Source organism: Aythya ferina, assembly GCF_964211825.1.
Source record: "Aythya ferina genome assembly, chromosome: 7".
Classification (NCBI taxonomy): domain Eukaryota; kingdom Metazoa; phylum Chordata; class Aves; order Anseriformes; family Anatidae; genus Aythya; species Aythya ferina.
The window spans coordinates 23,137,693-23,155,843 of NC_140302.1; the positions used below are offsets into that span (position 1 = coordinate 23,137,693).

Sequence of the window (18,151 nt, forward strand, 5' to 3'; positions counted from 1 at the left end):
ACCCTCTTGCTGGCAGATCCTGGAGATTTTCCCAACTTTTCCTTTTGCTTCTCCCTTTCCCACATCCCTGTGCTCACTAGCACGCAGCTGTGGGTTACAGCAGGTGGCCAACCACAAAACCCAAACCGTTTTCCATCTCCGTTCTAAGGCAACCCTCGGTACCTGAGACAGCCAGGGGACCACTCCTGAGGAGGGGGACTGCCACTAAGTCATCCCCCTCCTACTTAGACAGGTGGAGGTGAAGGGCCAGGTGGGGATGGTGCTCTCCTAAGGCTAGAACAGGATTTGCTTTGTCATGCAAGCTTTTGAGGAACATTAGGTAAAAGGGAAAGGTACAGGGACTGAAAGGATTTTGCTGTCTCATTTGTTCATTTAATAGCTCAGAAGTCAAGGGTAATACAATGAGTAATTGCTCAGGAACAGCCCCCTTGCCATCAACAGCAGAGGAAGGTCCAATGTCTAACTGATTGGTTAATTATTATTGCCTTGTCTGATTAAATCCTCTTCAATTTCTTTATTTATTTTTTAGGAAAGCTAACCCGTGATATGTCCTCCAGGCCAGCACCAATGTACTGCTGATGAGAACAGCAACCTGATGTGTTAGACAAGAAATCACTGAACTGAATCACCCTGTGGTCCACACTGTGGTCTTTCCTGTCACTACAGCTCACAACCTTACCTTCTGAGCAGTGTTAACTACTCTTTGGCCAACAATACCACACTTCTCTATGCTCCCCGTTTTTACCCACATGTGGTCCAACATCTTATAACTTAAATTTTCAAAAGCAGCGCTCCTTCTTTTCTGTCTCACCCAATCTGGTCTGGGAAGGAGACTTCTGCAAGGCAATCTGCAAATTAGTCCAGTCCTCGCTGCTCATCTCCCTTTCTGAGGAGTTGGTTTCTCTGCTTTGTTATGGTAAAGCACTTTGAGTTCAAAAGTCTCTTTTAAAAAACAAACAAACAAAAACCCTTCACGCAAATTGAACAGCACTCTGCATGTATGATACCAGAGGGCTGTGTCAGCAGAACATTCCCACTGAGTTACAGTCGTGCCACTGTGATAACACAGAATCATCAAATCAGTTAGGTTGGAAAAGACCTCCAAGATATCTTAATCACCACTGTGACTCACGAAATCTCACAACTTAAGCCATGAACTCAGGTGTCCAGAACTACAGTGATTATATCCATACATGAAACCACTCCATGAACTCAGGTGGCCTGAACTACAGCATGAAACCATTCCTTCTGACTTGGAATCCTTCCTACTGACTGCACATCAGCCAGTGCTGGAAAAGGCTGCGATGCACACAAAGCAGCCATTCGTTTCACAGCTCTTATGTTAAGAAATACCACGTATGCTCCTGAGACATGTTTTGGGAAACACTGATACCTCTGTTGGATCCATGTGAAAGGTGGATGTGTCCTCTGAGATGCAGCTATGTAGTCTTTTTGTTACAGGTTTTCAACTACCTCATTCCATGCTGCTGCCACCTTTTCAGATATTACATTCTCCTGACTGCATGCCACAGCCAAGATGGGCAGACAAATTTGAACCCAAATCTGAAGTTTTACACTTTGTAAGAATCTCTGTTGTTGGGGGCATCAGTTCTGACTAGCCAACAGTAACTCCGCAGGCTCTTTCCCCCCGAGCACTGTCTGAAGAATAAACATATGGTTTGTGCTTCATGTCAGGAAAAGAACCTGGAAACTCCCTGAGAAAAGCCCCTTGGCTTCCCAAGGAATCTCATTATCTACTCCCTGTCCCCCTCGAGCACTCTCACTCTGTAGCTGGCTCCCAACTAGCTCACCTAACCAGTCACGTCGGTAGACTTCTTCCCATTGTGTACATCACGTGTTTATCACCTCTGTCACCTCTACGTATCGACAGCTTTTTTGTGCTTCTCTTTATCTAGCAGCTGCTGGATTTCTAATCCCCAGCTATCCACCACAGCAGGCCTTGTCTTCCAGCTGTGACTATGATGCTTCCCTCCCTGGCATTCTAGATTCTAGATGTGATTGTTTTCTCCTTTGGTGCGACCGGAGGCTGACTAATTCCAACGCTTATCTCTGTTCTGCTGCTCTCAGACCTAGCTGTCCTGACGCATGACTAGGGTTTTAGTCACATTTTTAGCTCGGTGTTTATTTGCCGTTACCTTGCCCCTGGTAAATGTTTGTATCTCCTGTGCAATCTGCCTCACATTACACAGATGAGCTCATGTGGACTACTCCATTCACAGTAACTATCTAAAACTGACACCAAAGCACAATGTACTGAACTATGTGAAATAGATCACACACTTCTATTTGTAAAATTAAATTAAAAAAAAAAAAGAAAAAAAAAAAACACGGCAAGAGGGGAGCAGCTGCAGTGTTTATTTGACGATCACATGCAGTGCTACACAAGTCGTTCTCCACTACGTGCTCAGCTCCCTTCTTCCCCTAGTATTGCTGAGCAGCTTGTTGCCACAACGTCCAGAAATGAGTCCTTTTATTTAAAATGGCCAACGCCAAGTTTCCAGCCAGGCCAGGGACTGGTCACTCAGGGGAAACCAAGGGAAGAGACGTCAGGCTTCGTCACCTAGTTTGCATCCTCTGCAGCCTGAGGACGGAAGCGGTACACATCTGTCCATGTGGCAGGGAAGACCCTGGAGTCTCATCGCTCTTGTCCCAGCACAGTTCCTTCCACTACAGGATGTTCTTTGCAATTGCGTTCAGGGTCCTCACTTTGGCCACATCTGCCACCTTTATGGAGTATTCAGGGGCAGAGAAGGATGCTCCCATGGCAACGTTTGGATTTCTGTAAGGAAAACGACTGGTTACTAGCTGCAGGTGATACAGGTGAGTGAGATTTAAGTGATTTAAGTGAGTGAGACATTAAGGATACCATTTCCCCCAGTGTCAGCAGTTGCTGGAATACCTGCTAGTCCCACCCAGAACAAAGATGAGAGACAGTGACAGAACAAAGAATAATTCAAAGGACAGAAAAAAAAAGCACCTACAGAAACTCAGCGCACACCTGTGATCAAATGTAAACTATTCCCCACTGTGCACAGAGGTGTCTCCCACAGGCCACCCAAAAGCCACACACAGCAGTTTTACAGGTCAAAGGCAACTAGACCAGAACCTGCCTTCCCAAGCACACGCACACTCACAAACCCTAGGGCAGCAGTAGCAGAGGGAATGCCCCAAGGATCTGGCTGTGCTTGGAGCTTGAGTCCAGATGATGAGCACCGCTGGATGCATACGCTGAAGAACAGAGCCAGGCATCACGATCCCAACCACGAGAGCACAATTAGCACCCAGAAAGCTGTTTGAAATTTACACCTCTTCTACAAACTTATGTTCACATAAATCCAGCTTTTCCCTTACACAGGATTGCGAGAAAATAGTCAAAATATAACCAGTTACCTGAACTTCATCCCTGAGTCCCGGGCTGAGCGAGCAGAGCAGTGGAACTCAGAAACAGTAGAGCCTTCCAGAATCCTCTGCAGGTTGCGCTCCGTGATGCCACCCCCTGGTGGGAAGAATCCCTGTTTATGTCACATCCAGCACGGAAAGAACCGCCACAAACCCTCCATCACCCCTGGGATCTACCCGCTAAGGGATCAGTGCCATCTGCACAGAGGGAGAAAGAGCCCTTGAGACAATGGAGACCCTGGCACTTGTGAAGAGATGGGAGAAGCCATGGCTCACGCTCTCCCACGGATCTAGAACTGTCCCCAGATCCTTCAGTGAGGAGCAGCTGCAGGCTCTGAGGCCTTTACTCACAGCAGGGCAGGAGCACCTCCCTGCTGGGGACCGGGCTCAGAAAGCCCCATGAGGCAGCACAACCCAGGGCAAGGGGCTAAGGAATAGGAGCCAGAGAAAACTGGACCTGTTACAGATAAGAAGAAAAAAAATAATAATAATTACCTGGCACAACCACAATTCTGCCCTTTGCCTGAAAGAAGAGAAACATATTAGTGATACTGCCACAGCACCATGTCCCCGAGTGCCATTATGTGGTGGCAATGAAAGCTTGTGTACCGTGCCCTCAGAAAGCTCACAAATGCCACCACAGGTTATGATTCACACTCTCACCCATCTTTTTTGTCCTATTCCCATTTTGACTAAGAAAAGCAGAAAAGCCTTACAGCTGAGGCAACTCGTCACCATTTCCCATTGCCTCTATCTCACCTGACTACCCCTCATAAACATATTGCATTTTCCTAACAGGAACTGAGACACCCCAGAAGAGCCCTCACGCTGCTGCCTGTGCGAGTTAACCACAGCAGCAGCTTCCCAGCCACGTTTCTAAGCATCAGAGCCCTAAAGGGCAGCTCATACGGGCACTGCTGCCCCAAATTGCAGCCAAAGCCCTGTCCTGAAACTGACTCTTACCTCCCTCCTTTTCATGAGCAAGAGCAGCCCAATCAGCCCTTGCTGCAGGAGACTTCAGGGATCCAACCCACAGGGACTTGGAAAAACAGACTAAAGCCAAACCAGAGGTGGGGGGAAAGAGCTCCTGGACAGCAGCTCCCTCACAGAAATCAGGGTTACCACACAGGAGCTGCCTCCAGGCAATGCCCAAGAAGAAGCCAGAGGAGCAGAGGTGACCCAGTGGAGCAGAGGGAACACTCACCTGCTCTGCAAGCTTCTTAATCAAAGACAATCCTTCCAGCGCTGAGCTGTCACAGCCGCTGGTCAGCACACGCTCGAACCCCAGAGAAATCAGGGTCTCCAGTGCCACCTGAGGGTCATGCACCATGTCGAAGGCTACAAGACCAACGGAACAGCTCAGGAATCACGCAGCTCATTGCTCAAACCCTGCTCCCGCCCCCAGCTGAGGGAAAAGGAGATGGGAAGGGCCCTTCTCCCAGCTCTTCACCACTGCAAGGAGGCACAGCTCCCAGCTATGACATTGCCCTCGCAGCAGGGCTGCAGCGCTCAGCTCCTTGAACATTTCAACATTTCCTCCCCCCACAGGGCAGTGACACTGCCACCAAGCCTGGACCCCCTGGACTTTTTCCCTCCTGGGCAAAGGGCACAGCCACAGCGTACTCTTGCGAAGCACACACAGCTTTCCCCCACCTCCAAAGGAAGACCAACATCCATTAAGCCCAGCTACCTCCCAGCCCCACCTTCCGTCAGCAGAGCAGAGGCTGGTCCATGATAGGGCCCTGTGCCCGGTGACTCACCTCGATGAAATGTGACAGGCAGGGGACGACACGCAGCTGCAATAAGAAGGCACATGGTCAGTCTGGGCTGGTAGGGAGAGTCCCTTGTGCTAGAACCAGAAAAGTAAATAAGGTAAAAGAGGAAAAAGGCTTCTGAGGCCCATTCTGGGGAGCTCAGAACACTCCCAGCACTTGCTGGGAACCGCACAGCTACAGCTGCTCCTCCTTGTCCAGCTTCTTTGGTTGGGAAAAAATCCTCTACTCTTGCCAGACAAGTTTCTCTGCAGGAACTAAGTATGGAAGTTGTCTCATCTACCAAGGAAAAGGGACAGGACCAGTGCTCTCTGAAAGCAAGAGATATGATTTGTCTCATTTCTTTCACTACCCCTAATTTCTATTCTAAATCAGTCCATAACAAACTTTGCCAATGGTGCTCAACAATTTACTAGGTAAAGCTTATCTACTTCTACAAAAAGAAACCTAACTGCCTCTTGCCCTGAAAACTCTGGGCCCAGCAGAGCACCTCATTGCTTTAATGGATGCAAATGCTGGCAAGATCCCTCTCTCATGCTGTACTCCATCCACCACTTCCATCCTCACACAAAAATCCCAGTTCCATGCCACCAGAGAAAGGCTCAGTGCTCTTTGGCTCAGAACGTAGCTAATGGAAAAGATGTGGAAGCAAATTCCTCTCTTGCTATACGCTGAGGGTCTGGCCTAACAGTTTGCCACAGGACTTTAGAATAAGAACAAAGGGCAAAGAAAAAGGGAGAGAGCAGCAGCAGCTCTTGATCTGCAGTTCCTCTTACCTATTTAATATGCTGCAGGTATGACAGTACGTGATACTGATAAAAAGTGAAGAGAGGGGCAAGGACACAAAGCCTGCAGACCAAGGCACTTACACAGTGCCTTCCACAGCACCACAAACAGCAACACAGAACTATGACACCTGCTCACGATGGCACCACACCAAGCTCGGCATTCGCAGATAGGGACGCTCTTACCCAGCAGCGCCGTGCAGAGCTCCGTGTCGATGCGCCCATCCTCAGTGAGAGCCCCGAACACCAGCCCGTCAGCCCCATGCAGCTTGGCCAGGCGGATGTCAGCCTTCATCACCTCCACCTCCCGGTCCGAGTAGAGAAAATCCCCGCCGCGGGGCCGGATCATGACGAACACCGGGACCCGCACGCACTGCTTCACCACCTGCAGGAGGCCTGGTAGGGACAGAGAGAGGTGAAGAGGAGAAAGAGAGAGAAGGTGGGTTAGGGAGGGGGTGCCGGCCGAGCTGATGGGCCTGGGGAGGGCACGGGGGGGCGGGTACCGGGGGGAACGGGCACGGGGGGAGAGGGAACCGGGAAAACGGGGGAACCGGGGGGAAGGGGGAAACTGGGGAAGGGAGAAATCGGGAAAAGGGGGGCACCGGGGGGGTCCGCGTGCGGGCACGGGGCCTCACCCATGCTCGGCGTGGTTCCTCCCTCGACGAGGCCCGCGCACAGCTCGATCCGGCCGGCACCTGCGGAGAGGCGGCGGCAGCGGCTCACAGCGGGCCCCGTCCTCCCCGCCACCCCCCCGGTTCTCTCCCCGGTGCCTCACCTCCGCGCTCCGCATTGACGGCCGACTCCACCGAGTCCACGCACACCTCCATGAGGAACCCATCCTCCATGCCTGCGGGGCGGCAGCGGAGCCGTCAACCCGGGCCGCGCCATGGCGGCGTCCTCCGTGCCGCTCGGGCTCCCGCCGCGCTTCCGCTTCCGCCTCCTCCGCTTCCGCTTCCGGCCTCGCCCCCTCGCGGCCCGGGCCCGCGCCGGAGGGCGCGGGCCCGGGCCGCGAGGGGGCGAGGCCGCAGCGCGCGCGCGGCGGAGGAAGCCCCGCCCCCTCCCCCTTAAGCCCCGCCCACCACCCCCGGGCCCCGCCCCCGCCTCGCCCCGCGCCCTCCCCTCACCTGCGCTGGCGGCGCGCGGGGGTCGCTGCTGGCTCCGGGTCACGTGCCGCGGGATCGTCATGGTGACGCCCAGGTGACGGCCGGAAGCGCTCGCCGCGGCTTCCGGCGCCGCCACTTCCGGGGTCGCTCGCGATGCTGCGGGTGCTGCGCGGCGCCGGGGCCGGGGCGCGGCTGCTGGGCCCGGTGCGGGGCGGGGACGGGGCCCGGACGCGGCTCCTCGGCCTCCAGCAGCAGCAGCAGCCGCCGCCGCCGCCCGTCCCGGTCCCGGCCGCCGTGGGGCGGTGGCTGCTCGCCTGTAGCGGGGCCGTGGCCGGGGCCGTGGTGCTGGGCGGCGTCACCAGGTGAGGGCGGCCCGGCCTGGGGGGGTCCCCGCTGAGCGGCACCGGGAGTGAGGTGGAAGCCTCGCACCTGCCTCCGGCCCTGGCTGTAAGGGGAGGGGGCCGGGGGTAGCAGCTGGGGATGATTTGCAGGCGTTTCTGGGCGTCCCCGGGCCTTCCCCAGCTCCCTGCCCTTTCCCCAGCTCTCTCAGTGCAGCCCGCTACAGCCAGCGGCTGTCGGTAATGTAACGCTCAGGGAGTGACCCGTGTCTGCTCACAGGCTGACAGAGTCCGGCCTTTCCATGGTCGACTGGCACCTGGTGAAGGAGATGAAACCCCCGAGGACGCAGCAGGAGTGGGAAGCGGAGTTCCGGAAGTACCAGCAGTTCCCCGAGTTCAAAATGTGAGCACTCAGACATGGGATGGGGCTGGGAGCATCGCTCCTGTGGCTGTGCAGCACTGGGAGCCCTCACGAGAACAGGAATGCCCTCTAATACCACCAGCAAGACGAGCAGAGCCCGTCTGGTGGTGGCCACACGCAGTCACCCTCCTTCACTGTCACCTCCTTTTCTGGAGGAAAGTGATCCCTCGTTATGGGAAGCCAGACAGTGGCACCACGTTAAAGCAGTTCTTTGTTTTAACGCCCTTAACAGCCTGAATCACGACATGACACTGACAGAGTTCAAGTTCATTTGGTACATGGAGTACTCGCACCGCATGTGGGGCCGCGTTGTGGGCTTGGCCTACATCCTGCCAGCTGCATACTTCTGGAGGAAGGGCTGGCTCAGCCGCCCCATGAAGGGCTGTGTCCTTGCACTCTGCGGGCTCGTGTGCTTCCAGGTGAGCGCTCTGCAGCCACGGGGAATAGATGTGCTATCTCCTGTGAACATTCCCTGACTGAGCATAGTCAAAACACTGGGGTTAATGAAAGATTTTTGGGCGGAGGAGGGGATCAGTGCTGGTAAGGTGGTTCAGGATGGAAGAAACAAGTTATTTGACCCCTAATGTTTCTCTGACTTTCTCTTTTATGGGATGGGGGAGCTGGCTCTCACCCTCTGTTGTTTTGCCAGGGGCTGCTGGGCTGGTACATGGTCAAGAGCGGACTGGAAGAAAAGCCAGATTCCTACGACATTCCTCGGGTCAGCCAGTACCGCCTCGCAGCGCATCTCGGCTCCGCGCTGGTTCTGTACTCTGCCAGTCTGTGGACGGGGCTCTCTTTGCTGCTGCCGCGACACCAGGTACAAGGGGGTGCGTCAGCAGCTGAAGGCACAGCGTAACGTTTGGAGGGTGGGGGATGTGAGGTAAAGGAAAGGGTGTGGGGAGTGATGGTTACTTCCATTTTATCCTGTTCCTGGAAGCTTGTAGGAAGGATATTTGCTGACAGTTATGGGATGTTTCATTTGATTTGGACTGTTATACTCACACTCAACAGTGATTAGTCTCAGAGTTCCTGCAAGCTCAGGCGGGTGTCCGCCTGCCTGGATTAAATGATTTATGCTAACACTTCAGTTTCTGCATGAGGTTGGACTTGATTACTTGTGGTTTTGAGGAACCGCTGAAGTGTGGCTGTGCTGTGTGTTGCCCCCTGTATCCCTCCTGTAAAATACACACCAACCTGTCAGCCTGTATATGCAATGAAAGCTTTCCTCACTTGCTGCAAACAGCACTGGAAACGCTTTTCTTGAATTCTTTTCACTTTGTTTTACAGTTACCTGAGACCCGTCAGCTCGTGCGCCTGAGGCACTTTGCTCATGGCACCACAGCTCTCGTTTTTCTTACGGCTCTTTCAGGTAAGGCCGCTTCATATCCCTGTCCTGTCCATGGCTTGCTTCTCTCTGCCTTGTTTCCCTTCTGGCCTACTGGGAACTGCAAAAAAAAAAACAACACTGTGTTCTCTGGGAAAACTTAATTCCTTTCAGGGCATTTATATTCAAGATCTTCACTTACTGGGAAGTTCTGAGCAGGCAGAGATGTGCCGCACCGCCTGTGTGCTGCTGTGTGATCTCTGGATATGTTTCCCAGAGAATTTCAGGATCAGGCTGTGTTCTTGCATCAGGCTGCCCTTAAGAGCTGTGCCCGGGGTGCCGTCTGTACCTCGTCCAGCAGCCTTGTTCTCTGCTCTGGAATTGCAGGTGCCTTTGTGGCAGGGCTGGACGCTGGCCTTGTGTACAATTCCTTCCCCAAAATGGGGGAACGATGGATCCCAGACGACCTTCTCGCCTTCTCCCCCACGCTGAGAAATATCTTTGAGAATCCTACCACTGTACAGTTCGATCACAGGATCTTGGTAAGTGCCATCTTCCTGCTGTGTCTGCTTCCTCCCGGTTGCTTCGTACAGCCACGCTGTCCTCTTTGGGCTGTGGCTCTGTCAGTGTGAGTGATATCCAGGGCGTCCTGAGGTCCTGAGAGCTTTGTCACCGACTTGCTTCCGAAGAAAGAGGGAGGTTAGCACTCATTTGTTTTTTTCCAATGTGGTCTCCTTCCTTAAGGATGTCTTCCTGCCCAAGTTACAGGCGTCATTTCTTTGTGTCTCGTTTTCCATAACATCAGCTGCAGATCAGGGTAGCCCTCGCTGCGGAAATGTCTGTGGATGTTGTGTTGAAATAAAACTTGGAAATCTCACTACTGAGTGGTGTCTGCTTCCTCTAGCATTTCTCAAGTTCCTTTACACCAACAGTGCCTTGTGGGGAAAAAAGCTCAGAGCAATTTGGATATTAAGTAACGCTGCTGGCATTGCTGTGGGCTAAGCCATTGCTAAGACTGAAAGAAAGGATTAAGTGATTTAGAAGAGGAATCTGGTGTGACATGTGATGAGATAATGCTGGGGAACTGTGGCTGAGTGGTGAAAATGAGATCACTTTTCCAGCTGACAGCTTCCACCTTTAATTGTCAAGGTGACAGATGGACAGAGGGCAAAAATATGGCCTAATACATTGAAGAAAGGAGGAAAAGCCATTGGGAAGTAAAGCGTTAATTCAGAGAAAAATTGAATTCTCCGTAACTTGGGTTAAATTTCAGGGTTAACCTGGTGGGGGGCATGGGAACACCAGGATTTGGTCCTGGCTATGAACTGTTCCTACAGTTAGTGATCACAGAATTGATTTTGCTCTACGGAAGGTGCAGCCAAAGGCATCTGCACCCCTTTCCTTTGGACTTTTCTCAAAGGACAGTTGTTCCTCCTTCCCACTACAACCTCATTTCCCTCTTTAGGGAACTGCCACAGTCACAGCCATCACGGCGCTGTACCTCTTCTCGCGGAAGATCCCGCTCCCTCGCAGGACCAGGACAGCAGTGGCTTCCTTACTGGCTGTGGCTTGCATGCAGGTACTTCTTATTTTATTTCCTTTGCAAAACGTGGTCAAGACAGACCCTTCCCAATCATGGAAGCGGTGCAAGATCTTTGCTTGCATGAAGAGCCTGGAGCTGGGAGATGGCACTGCTTGCACAGGCTGATTTGGAGGGTGGGAGGTCTGGTTGTGGGCCTGCCTTTGTCAAAATTTTGTTCTTGGTGCCGTGTCAGCAACCACGCTCACGCTTGTTCCTTCCTGCCAGGTGGGCCTGGGCATCAGCACCCTGCTGCTCTACGTCCCCACGCCACTGGCCGCCACGCACCAGTCGGGCTCCCTGGCGCTGCTCAGCGTGGCGCTGTGGCTCATGGCCGAGCTGCGGAGGCTGCCCAAGTGACCGCGGAGGCCGGGAGGCACAACCTCCACCACCACCACCACCGTGACCACCACCACCGCGGCGGCGGGGCCGGAGGTCGGGCTGTGTGCCATAAAGGAGCTGCTGTCACCCAGCCGCTGGTGTCTGCCTGCTTGAGGGGCGGGAGGCGCGGGCTGCGGGGCCCCATTGAGGCCGGGGCCCCCCCCCATTGAGGCCGGGGCCCCCCCCCATTGAGGCCGGGGCCCCCCCCCATTGAGGCCGGGGCCCCCCCCCATTGAGGCCGGGGCCCCCCCCCATTGAGGCCGGGGCCCCCCCCCATTGAGGCCGGGGCCCCCCCCCATTGAGGCCGGGGCCCCCCCCCATTGAGGCCGGGGCCCCCCCATTGAGGCCGCGGCGCAGTGGGAAAGGGGCGGGGCTTCCTCGCGCGTCTCGTCCAATGGGAGGCGGCGGCGCCGTGGCGCGCCGCGCGCTGATTGGGCGCCGGGCGGGGAGCGGAGCGGAGCGGGGAGGCCATGACTGCGCACAGCTTCGCGCTGCCGCTCGTCCTCTTCTCCGCCTTCTGGGGGCTCGTGGGCGTCGCCGCCCCCTGGTTCGTGCCCAAGGGGCCCAACCGCGGGTGAGTGCGGGGGTCCGGGGGGGGACTGAGGGGGAACCGGGGGGTACCGGGGAGAACGGGGCCGGGCAGCGCGCCCTGAGCCCGCTGTCTCCGCAGGGTGATCATCACCATGCTGGTCACCACCGCCGTGTGCTGCTACCTCTTGTGAGTACCCGGCCTGCAGCCGGCCCTCCCGGCCTCCTTCCCTCCCCTCCTGCCTCCCCCCCCAGCCCCGCGCCTCACGGCCCCCGTCTGTCCGCAGCTGGCTGATCGCCATCCTGGCGCAGGCCAACCCGCTGTTCGGGCCGCAGCTGAAGAACGAGACCGTCTGGTACGTGCGCTTCCTCTGGGAGTGAGCCCCGCACCCCAACGGAGAGCCCCCCGTCGTCACCGTGAGTGGGCAGGGACGGCCGACGTGTCCCCAAAACCTGCGGATGGGAGCTGCTTCGGTTTGTGGGGCCGCGGGGTGCTGAGCCCAGCGTGGGGGTGCTGCATCCGAGCTGGGCCTCAGCAAGCCAAGCACCCCCACCTGAGCTCTCTCTGGGCACAGCTCAGTGCTAACATCTCCCTTTCTTCCTCCCCCAGCTCCCGCTGCTGCTCCAGCATCTCCCCTCCCGTCCCAGGCAGCCCCCAGAGGTGCTGGGCCAGAGGCCGGACCCACAGCCCCAGCGCATCCTGAGCTCTGCATCCCTGCTGGCTGCAGGCAGTGCCCCTGGCCGGGATGAGGAGCTCCTGCAGGCAGCAACCTCCCTGCCATCAGTCCCTGGCTGCAGCCACCCTGGTCCCTGCTGAGGGTAGGAGAAGAGAAGGCTGGTGCCACAGGAGGATGCGGGCTGGCAGGGGTGCGATGCGGGAGGTGCTGGGGTGTGGGGCCGGGGGCTCTGCCTGGCAGCCTGGGGCTGGAGGGGGGCCCTGTCATCTCCTGCCCCAGCAGCCAGGGTGCTGCAGTAGTGTCTAGGTACTGCCATCATTCCTACCCGTGTCCATGTTCTGAGAACTTATGGAGTTGTCCCTTGCCCCTATTTATCAGATATAACTTATCTGTATTTATTTATTTGTCTGTGTTAAGTTTGTGTTGTGGAAATAAATCCTTCTTTTAGTAAGTGATGCTGGAAGCAGTCACTTGCTTGGAGGCAGAGGAAGTCTGGGCTTTATTCTGATCGTCTCCCTTCCCCCATCACCCCTAGCCCTGCTCTTGTGGTGAGAACAAGGCCGGGATCCTCAGCTGTTGAGGAAAAGGTGGCAGCATGTCTGCAGGGCAGATCTTATCCTTGATGCCACCTGCATGGTAGTCCTTTGGACCAGGGTCACAGATAAACCATGGCGTGTGCTGTGGAAAGAGGTGGGCAGCATTATTTGGGAGGATCACAGCTGCTCAGTGAGCTCAGCTGTGCAGAGCAGCTCTTGGCACCAAGGCACCTCCCTTGCCCCACACCAGCAGCAAGTCCCAGCCACGTGAACCAACACCAGGCAGAGGGCTGCGGGTTCACGGGCATGCCTGCAGCCCCCTGGCTGGATCTCACTCTAGAGCACAAGACAACAGCTGGATGGCTCAAGGCTTTTTTTTTATTGCTACAGGAATGGTCATAGATGAATTCAAGTAAAAGTAAAGAGCTTGTTTTGGTTGGTCCGGACTCCAGCCCCAGAGGAACAGGGCTTGTGCTGGTGCACAGAGGGATGCAGAAGGCAGCCCCAGCCCTGAGCTGCCCCCCTGCGCCCCCAGCACAGCTGGAGCGAGGTGGCTGCCCCAGAGGCAGGCCCAGCCTGCGTTCACGGGGCAAGAACCACTGGTCCTTGCACTTAGTGCCCGATTAACCGTGGGATGCCCCATGCTTAGGAGGGAAGGAATGAAAGGAAGCACAGTCTGCTTTGGTGGGGCCTTGGGAAACAGTCCCTGAGCCCTCAGTGCTGTGCCTGGGTACCGATTAAGACTGCAGGAGGATTGTTCTGGGGAGGGGAGGCTGCAGCAGACAGCACAGCACCAAGAGGGAAGGCTCTGAGCAGGGTCAGCCCCAGCAGAGCAGCTCGGGGGAACTTTTGGCTCAGGGGTTCCTGCAGTAACGTTTTGAGCCCTGATGTTTGTACCAGCCTGGGGAAAGGCCAGCCTAGGCCACGGGCTGCAGCACCTCCTCACCGAGCTGCTCTGCAAACTGGGGACTGAGTCAGGATAGCCTGGTCCTTCAGGCTGCAGCCCCGACTGGGCTGCCTCAGGGAAGTCCTGCTTCTCCCAGGGACCAGCAGGGGCTGCAGTTCAACCCTGCTGTGGCAGCAAAAGGCTTTTCTCTACCCCCTGCAGCAAGGTGAAGGCCAGAGGCCAAGGAATGCAAAGATTAGGACTGGGGCGAGGCTGAGAGGAGGGCTCCATTGTCCATTGGGCCGCCTCGTCCCCCAGTCCCTGATTCTGAGGAGGAGATGACGGAGTGCAGAGCTGAGATGGTCCTCAAGGAAGTGTCCGAGCCCTGAGAGCCCAGGCTGGAGTTCAGTCCTGGTCTTGCAGGTGCAGCTGGCCAGCGGGTGCACCCCCGGGGTCACGGCCCGCCCGCCTGACCCGGCGGCAGCAGCACCACCTTGTCCAGCCACAGCGCGTCGAGCTGCTGCCGCCGGTGGATGCGGCGCAGCCGCAGGAGGTAGAGGACTATGGCCAGCGCTACGACCAGGATGCAGGCGAAGAAGAGATAGTGGTTGTAGACAAAGGAGAGGCGCAGCCACGAGGCGTGCGCTTGCCGGATGTTCTCCTGCCGGAGATCCCTGCAGAGAGGAGAGTTGGAGTCAGGGGGAGCTGCGCTGGGTACGGAGTGCTGCTGAGAGCCCTTGTCCTGCTGCCACCCCTCCCCGCACAGCCCCGGAGCTACTTCTCCTTCTCCCTGCATTACCTGAGTGGCAGAAACCTTGTCTTGTAGAGGATGGCGCCCAGCGTCCACTGCACCTCCCGGTCGTACACCAGCTGGGCTGTGCGCAGGCTGGGGTAGTCCGGGGGGAAGTGGAAGCCCTGGTGAAGGACTAGGTACATCCAGGCTGATTTGAAGCACTGATACCTGCGGACAGCACACGGCAGCATCAGCCAGATGTGGCTGCAGGGCTGGACTCAAAGCCGAGCCCACCAGGCCCCCCCCAGAGGTACAGCCACGGCCCCTTACTTCACTCGGTGCTCGTCTGCATGCGATGAGTAGAGGCCACCGCGGAAGCGCTGGGTCAGCACCTCCCACCTCTGGCTGCAGTACTCCTGGGGAAGGAGAAGTTGGGGTTCAGCCCCAAGGAACATCCCCCACTCCCTCCCAGCACCATAACAGTGCCTCCCTGTCCCCTGGGTCGGGGCAGCGCTCACCTGGGCAGCAGCAGTGAAGGTGGGGGCGTTGTAGTAGCCCCCCAGGCGCAGCACGTCCTCGGTGCAGTAGAAGAACTCGGAGAAGCCATAAAACTCGCTGTTGCTGAAGTCAATGGGCGCTTTGTAGGCCCCCGTTAGGGAGTCCTGGCTGCTGTTGGCCCCCCCCAGGAGGGGCTGCAGCAGCTTGGCACAGGCCTGCCAGTCCCCTCGCCCGCGCATGTGCAGCGTTCGCTCGCCCCTCGTCACCGTGTCCTCCAGCCCCACGGGCAGGCAGGGGTCCAGGAAGGGGGTCTCGGCGCTCAGCCCCGTCTGCTGGCCGTGCAGCCTGGGGAAGAAGCGAGAAATGAGAGGTGAGGAAAGAGCTGGAGGTGGGGACGCGACGGGACGACGTGCTGAGGGAATCCCTGCTGGAGGAGGGGAAGGCAGCGGGCGGTGGCACTGATAAACCTGCCGGGCTCGGAGGGCAGCGCTCGGGTGCCACGTGAGGCCCAAGCCCGTGCTGCTGGCACCCCGCTGCTGCCAGCGTGGCTGTGGCAGCCGTTATCACTGCAGGCGGCTCCTGGGGCAAATCCAAGGGGGAGCGAGCACCGGGAAGGCCCCGGTGGCCGTTTCGCAATGGGGCGCCTCCAGGCGCGGCAGCAGTACCGGCTGTGGGCGTGGGTCTGGTTCAGCACCAGCTCCTCATAGCGCTGCCGTGCAAAATTGCCCCCGAAGCCCAGGAAGGTGTTGACGTAGACGCGGTACACGTGGCCGCTGTGCTGCACGTCGCAGCCCAGGTTGAACTCCGCCAGCAGGCTCTTGGCAGCCTCCTCCTGAGGAAGCAGAGGGCAGCGATCAGCCACAGCCCTGGGTTTGCTGCCGGCGCCGTCCCCCGGTTGGGTACGCACCTGCTGCGGGGAGGAGAAGGCTCCGGAGCTGGGCACCTCGTAGGCGATCTGCAGGGAGGCGCCCCCCATGTCCAGGATCCCGACCGTGCGCTTCCGCACCAGGGACTCCGCCTGGTCCCCCACCGCTACCGTGACCACTGCTGCCTCCTCTGCAACCCGCAGCCACGTGTCAGCGAGGGGCAGTGGGGCAGCTCCTGCCCTCTGCTGTCACCCTGCTGCCCCGCTGGCAGGGTTGGTGCCTCCTCCCCGTGCACGGCGGAGGTCAGCCACCAAAGGGCCGGGTGCTGCCTGCTCCCCCACTCACCGTCCTCGTGATCAAAGCGGCCCAGGACGAAGTTGATGCCGATCCAAGCGTAGACACCTGGGCGGGACAGAAGGGGTTTGCCCCCAGGCAGAACGCAAATGCTCCCACCCACGGCTCGGCTGCGTCCGATGCCAGCTCTGCGTGCTCCTGGCTAGGGCACGAGGACGAGGCAGCGGAGGTGGCAGCAGCGGCTCCTACCTTCCTGTTTCCCTGAGATCACTTCTGCGTGCGATTTGGAGAAGAGGAAGTCGAACTCCAGGGGTATGTTTTGCACCAAGTCTTCCAGGATGGCGGCTTGCTGCCTGCCAGGGCACAGGAGGGGGTCAGGGGCCGGGCGAGCCCCCGAGAGCTGCTCCCCACGGAAGCAGCAGGGAGAGGCGCAGTTCCTCTGCAGCGCGCCCCAGCACCCTCCAGAAGAAACAAACGAAAGAAGCTACAGCTGCTCGCTCCGGGCTCCAAACCAAAGCGTTTCCTCTCGAGGAGGCTGCAAGGCTCCCGTGCTGCCCAAACTTCCCTCCCCACGGGCTCCAACCCTCCTTGAGCCTTCACTGCTCGTTCCCGGTACCCTCCCCGTGGCCGTTCCCTGCCGCGCTCACCTCTGTGGCAGCAGCCGCATGCCGGCGGTGCACAGCACGTACAGCGGCGTCTCCTTGTGCTTCGGGGCCGGCACGTGGGCGGCAGCGAAGCGCAGCAGGGGCCGCAGGTAGGGCGTCGCTCGCTCCGGCTCCGCCGCCGCCACCGAGATCCCTGCGTGGGCACGGCAAGAGCCGTGAGCCCCGAGCCCCTGGAGCCAGCCCGGCGCCGCCCGGTGCCGCACGTACCGGGTTTGATCTTCTTGACCACGGGCCGGCTGCCGCGGTCCCGCATCTGGCGGATGTCCAGCAGGTCGTGCGGGTTGCCGTTGTGCGGCGGCCAGACGTAGACGAAGACCCGGGAGCCGCTGCTGCCGCAGTCCACCACCACGCCGTAGCTCAGCGCCGCGTCCTCCGTGTCGGTGGCCGCCAGCTCCTCCAGCCGCGACAGGTACCTGCGGGCACGGGGAACGGTGTCACCCCCCACCCACGGTGTCACCACCCCCGGTATCACCTCCCCGTACCCCCCTCGGGCACTCACCTCTCTCCCCGGCGTGGCGGCGCAGCCCAGCGGCGGGGCGCGGCGGCGGCCAGCAGCAGCAGCAGCCCCGCGGCCGCGGCCAGCCCCAGCGCCACCGGGCGCGGCCGGGACCACGGGCACGGGGAGCGGCACGGGCAGGGCACGGAGAGCCTGCGGGGAGAGCGCGGGATCAGGGCGGGCACCGGAGGAGCCCCGGGGAAGGGCGCAGGGCGAGGGTCCCGGTCCCGGTCCCGGTCCCGGTCCCGGTCCCGGTCCCGGTCCCGGTCCCGGTCCCGGTCCCGGTCCCGGTCCCGGTCCCGGTCCCGGTCCCGGTCCCGGTCCCGGTCCCGGTCCCGGTCCCGGTCCCGGTCCCGGTCCCGGTCCCGGTCCCGGTCCCGGTCCCGGTCCCGGTCCCGGTCCCGGTCCCGGTCCCGGTCCCGGTCCCGGTCCCTGCTCTCACCGGGCCATGTGCCCCCGCCGCGCATCGCCCCCGGGGCCCCGCGGCCACGTCACCGAGCGCCCCCTCCCCCGGCAGCCAATGGGCGCCCGCGGAGCCCGGCCCCGCCCCCTGCCCCACCGCGGCCAATCGGTTCCTCCCCGCGTCCAGGCCACGCCCCCCCCGTCGCGCCCTCCCTCCCGCTCCCTCTTCCCCCCGCGTGACGTCACCCGCGGACTTTCGTCCTATCGCGGCGCCGGCCCCGCGGGCCAATGGGCGCCGCCCAAATAAACCGCACGCGCCGCGGGCGCGGAGTGACGCGCGGCGCAGCCAATAGCGCGGCGCCGTCCCCGCGCGGAGCGGAACAGGCCGCCGGCCCCGCGGGCGGACCAAAGGTCGCGGCGCCCGCCGGCCAACGGGCTGCGAGCGGG

General features: G+C 58.9%; 4 protein-coding genes across 11 annotated transcripts; 2 read left to right on the top strand and 2 right to left on the bottom strand.

Moving 5' to 3' along the window:
- Nucleotides 1-2,355: 2,355 nt before the first annotated feature.
- Nucleotides 2,356-7,227, bottom strand: CUTC (cutC copper transporter). 6 transcript variants are annotated; one of them, XM_084526583.1, is made up of 10 exons: nucleotides 7,102-7,225; nucleotides 6,753-6,824; nucleotides 6,613-6,672; nucleotides 6,164-6,373; nucleotides 5,181-5,216; nucleotides 4,625-4,758; nucleotides 3,916-3,943; nucleotides 3,412-3,517; nucleotides 3,132-3,249; nucleotides 2,356-2,800 (listed from the first exon to the last, which is right to left on the bottom strand). In XM_084526583.1, the coding sequence occupies exons 1-10, from the start codon at nucleotides 7,160-7,162 to the stop codon at nucleotides 2,759-2,761; spliced, it is 867 nt and encodes a 288-aa protein (XP_084382709.1). In that variant the 5' UTR covers nucleotides 7,163-7,225; the 3' UTR covers nucleotides 2,356-2,758. The 6 variants fall into 6 exon arrangements, with proteins under 6 accessions (XP_084382709.1, XP_084382708.1, XP_084382711.1 ...); XM_084526582.1 differs by having other exon boundaries at nucleotides 3,160-3,249; nucleotides 7,102-7,224; XM_084526585.1 differs by having other exon boundaries at nucleotides 3,156-3,249; nucleotides 7,102-7,224.
- On the top strand, nucleotides 7,054-11,214 carry COX15 (cytochrome c oxidase assembly homolog COX15). 2 transcript variants are annotated; one of them, XM_084526581.1, is made up of 8 exons: nucleotides 7,054-7,174; nucleotides 7,699-7,821; nucleotides 8,072-8,258; nucleotides 8,489-8,656; nucleotides 9,127-9,208; nucleotides 9,551-9,705; nucleotides 10,629-10,742; nucleotides 10,971-11,214. In XM_084526581.1, the coding sequence occupies exons 1-8, from the start codon at nucleotides 7,161-7,163 to the stop codon at nucleotides 11,100-11,102; spliced, it is 975 nt and encodes a 324-aa protein (XP_084382707.1). In that variant the 5' UTR covers nucleotides 7,054-7,160; the 3' UTR covers nucleotides 11,103-11,214. The 2 variants fall into 2 exon arrangements, with proteins under 2 accessions (XP_084382707.1, XP_084382706.1); XM_084526580.1 differs by lacking the exon at nucleotides 7,054-7,174 and adding an exon at nucleotides 7,213-7,442.
- A 325-nt stretch (nucleotides 11,215-11,539) lies between these two features.
- Nucleotides 11,540-12,812, top strand: ATP6V0E2 (ATPase H+ transporting V0 subunit e2). 2 transcript variants are annotated; one of them, XR_014695217.1, is made up of 5 exons: nucleotides 11,540-11,697; nucleotides 11,794-11,841; nucleotides 11,939-12,068; nucleotides 12,262-12,457; nucleotides 12,608-12,812. XR_014695217.1 is itself a non-coding variant. In XM_084526593.1 (4 exons), the coding sequence occupies exons 1-3, from the start codon at nucleotides 11,594-11,596 to the stop codon at nucleotides 12,030-12,032; spliced, it is 246 nt and encodes an 81-aa protein (XP_084382719.1). In that variant the 5' UTR covers nucleotides 11,540-11,593; the 3' UTR covers nucleotides 12,033-12,068; nucleotides 12,262-12,812. The 2 variants fall into 2 exon arrangements, 1 of the variants encoding a protein (XP_084382719.1); XM_084526593.1 differs by having other exon boundaries at nucleotides 12,262-12,812.
- Nucleotides 12,813-13,411: 599 nt separating this feature from the next.
- Nucleotides 13,412-17,800, bottom strand: ENTPD7 (ectonucleoside triphosphate diphosphohydrolase 7). Its single transcript, XM_084526579.1, has 12 exons — nucleotides 17,745-17,800; nucleotides 17,306-17,455; nucleotides 17,014-17,219; nucleotides 16,789-16,939; nucleotides 16,391-16,494; nucleotides 16,193-16,249; nucleotides 15,889-16,037; nucleotides 15,647-15,813; nucleotides 15,002-15,326; nucleotides 14,814-14,899; nucleotides 14,550-14,711; nucleotides 13,412-14,424 (listed from the first exon to the last, which is right to left on the bottom strand). Exons 1-12 carry the CDS (start codon nucleotides 17,750-17,752, stop codon nucleotides 14,205-14,207), a joined length of 1,785 nt encoding a protein of 594 aa, XP_084382705.1. The 5' UTR covers nucleotides 17,753-17,800; the 3' UTR covers nucleotides 13,412-14,204.
- Between the last annotated feature and the right edge of the window lie 351 nt (nucleotides 17,801-18,151).

Bases quoted from the DNA above. Each gene is read 5' to 3' on its own strand.
- CUTC (XM_084526582.1), bottom strand. From the start codon at position 7,162: ATGACGATCCCGCGGCACGTGACCCGGAGCCAGCAGCGACCCCCGCGC. The intron at 5,217-6,163 runs GTAAGAGCGTCC...TTCTTATTGCAG, and splicing joins GCTCTGCACGGCGCTGCTGG to CTGCGTGTCGTCCCCTGCCT. The intron at 3,250-3,411 runs GTAACTGGTTAT...TCTGTTCTTCAG, and splicing joins GACTCAGGGATGAAGTTCAG to CGTATGCATCCAGCGGTGCT.
- ENTPD7 (XM_084526579.1), bottom strand. The intron at 17,220-17,305 runs GTGAGTGCCCGA...CCGTGCCCGCAG, and splicing joins CCGCCACGCCGGGGAGAGAG to GTACCTGTCGCGGCTGGAGG. The intron at 14,712-14,813 runs GTAAGGGGCCGT...TGCTGTCCGCAG, and splicing joins GCAGACGAGCACCGAGTGAA to GTATCAGTGCTTCAAATCAG.
- COX15 (XM_084526580.1), top strand. From the start codon at position 7,234: ATGCTGCGGGTGCTGCGCGGCGCCGGGGCCGGGGCGCGGCTGCTGGGC. The intron at 7,822-8,071 runs GTGAGCACTCAG...CGCCCTTAACAG, and splicing joins CAGTTCCCCGAGTTCAAAAT to CCTGAATCACGACATGACAC. The intron at 10,743-10,970 runs GTACTTCTTATT...CCTTCCTGCCAG, and splicing joins TGGCTGTGGCTTGCATGCAG to GTGGGCCTGGGCATCAGCAC.
- ATP6V0E2 (XM_084526593.1), top strand. From the start codon at position 11,594: ATGACTGCGCACAGCTTCGCGCTGCCGCTCGTCCTCTTCTCCGCCTTC. The intron at 11,698-11,793 runs GTGAGTGCGGGG...CTGTCTCCGCAG, and splicing joins CCCAAGGGGCCCAACCGCGG to GGTGATCATCACCATGCTGG. The intron at 11,842-11,938 runs GTGAGTACCCGG...GTCTGTCCGCAG, and splicing joins GCCGTGTGCTGCTACCTCTT to CTGGCTGATCGCCATCCTGG.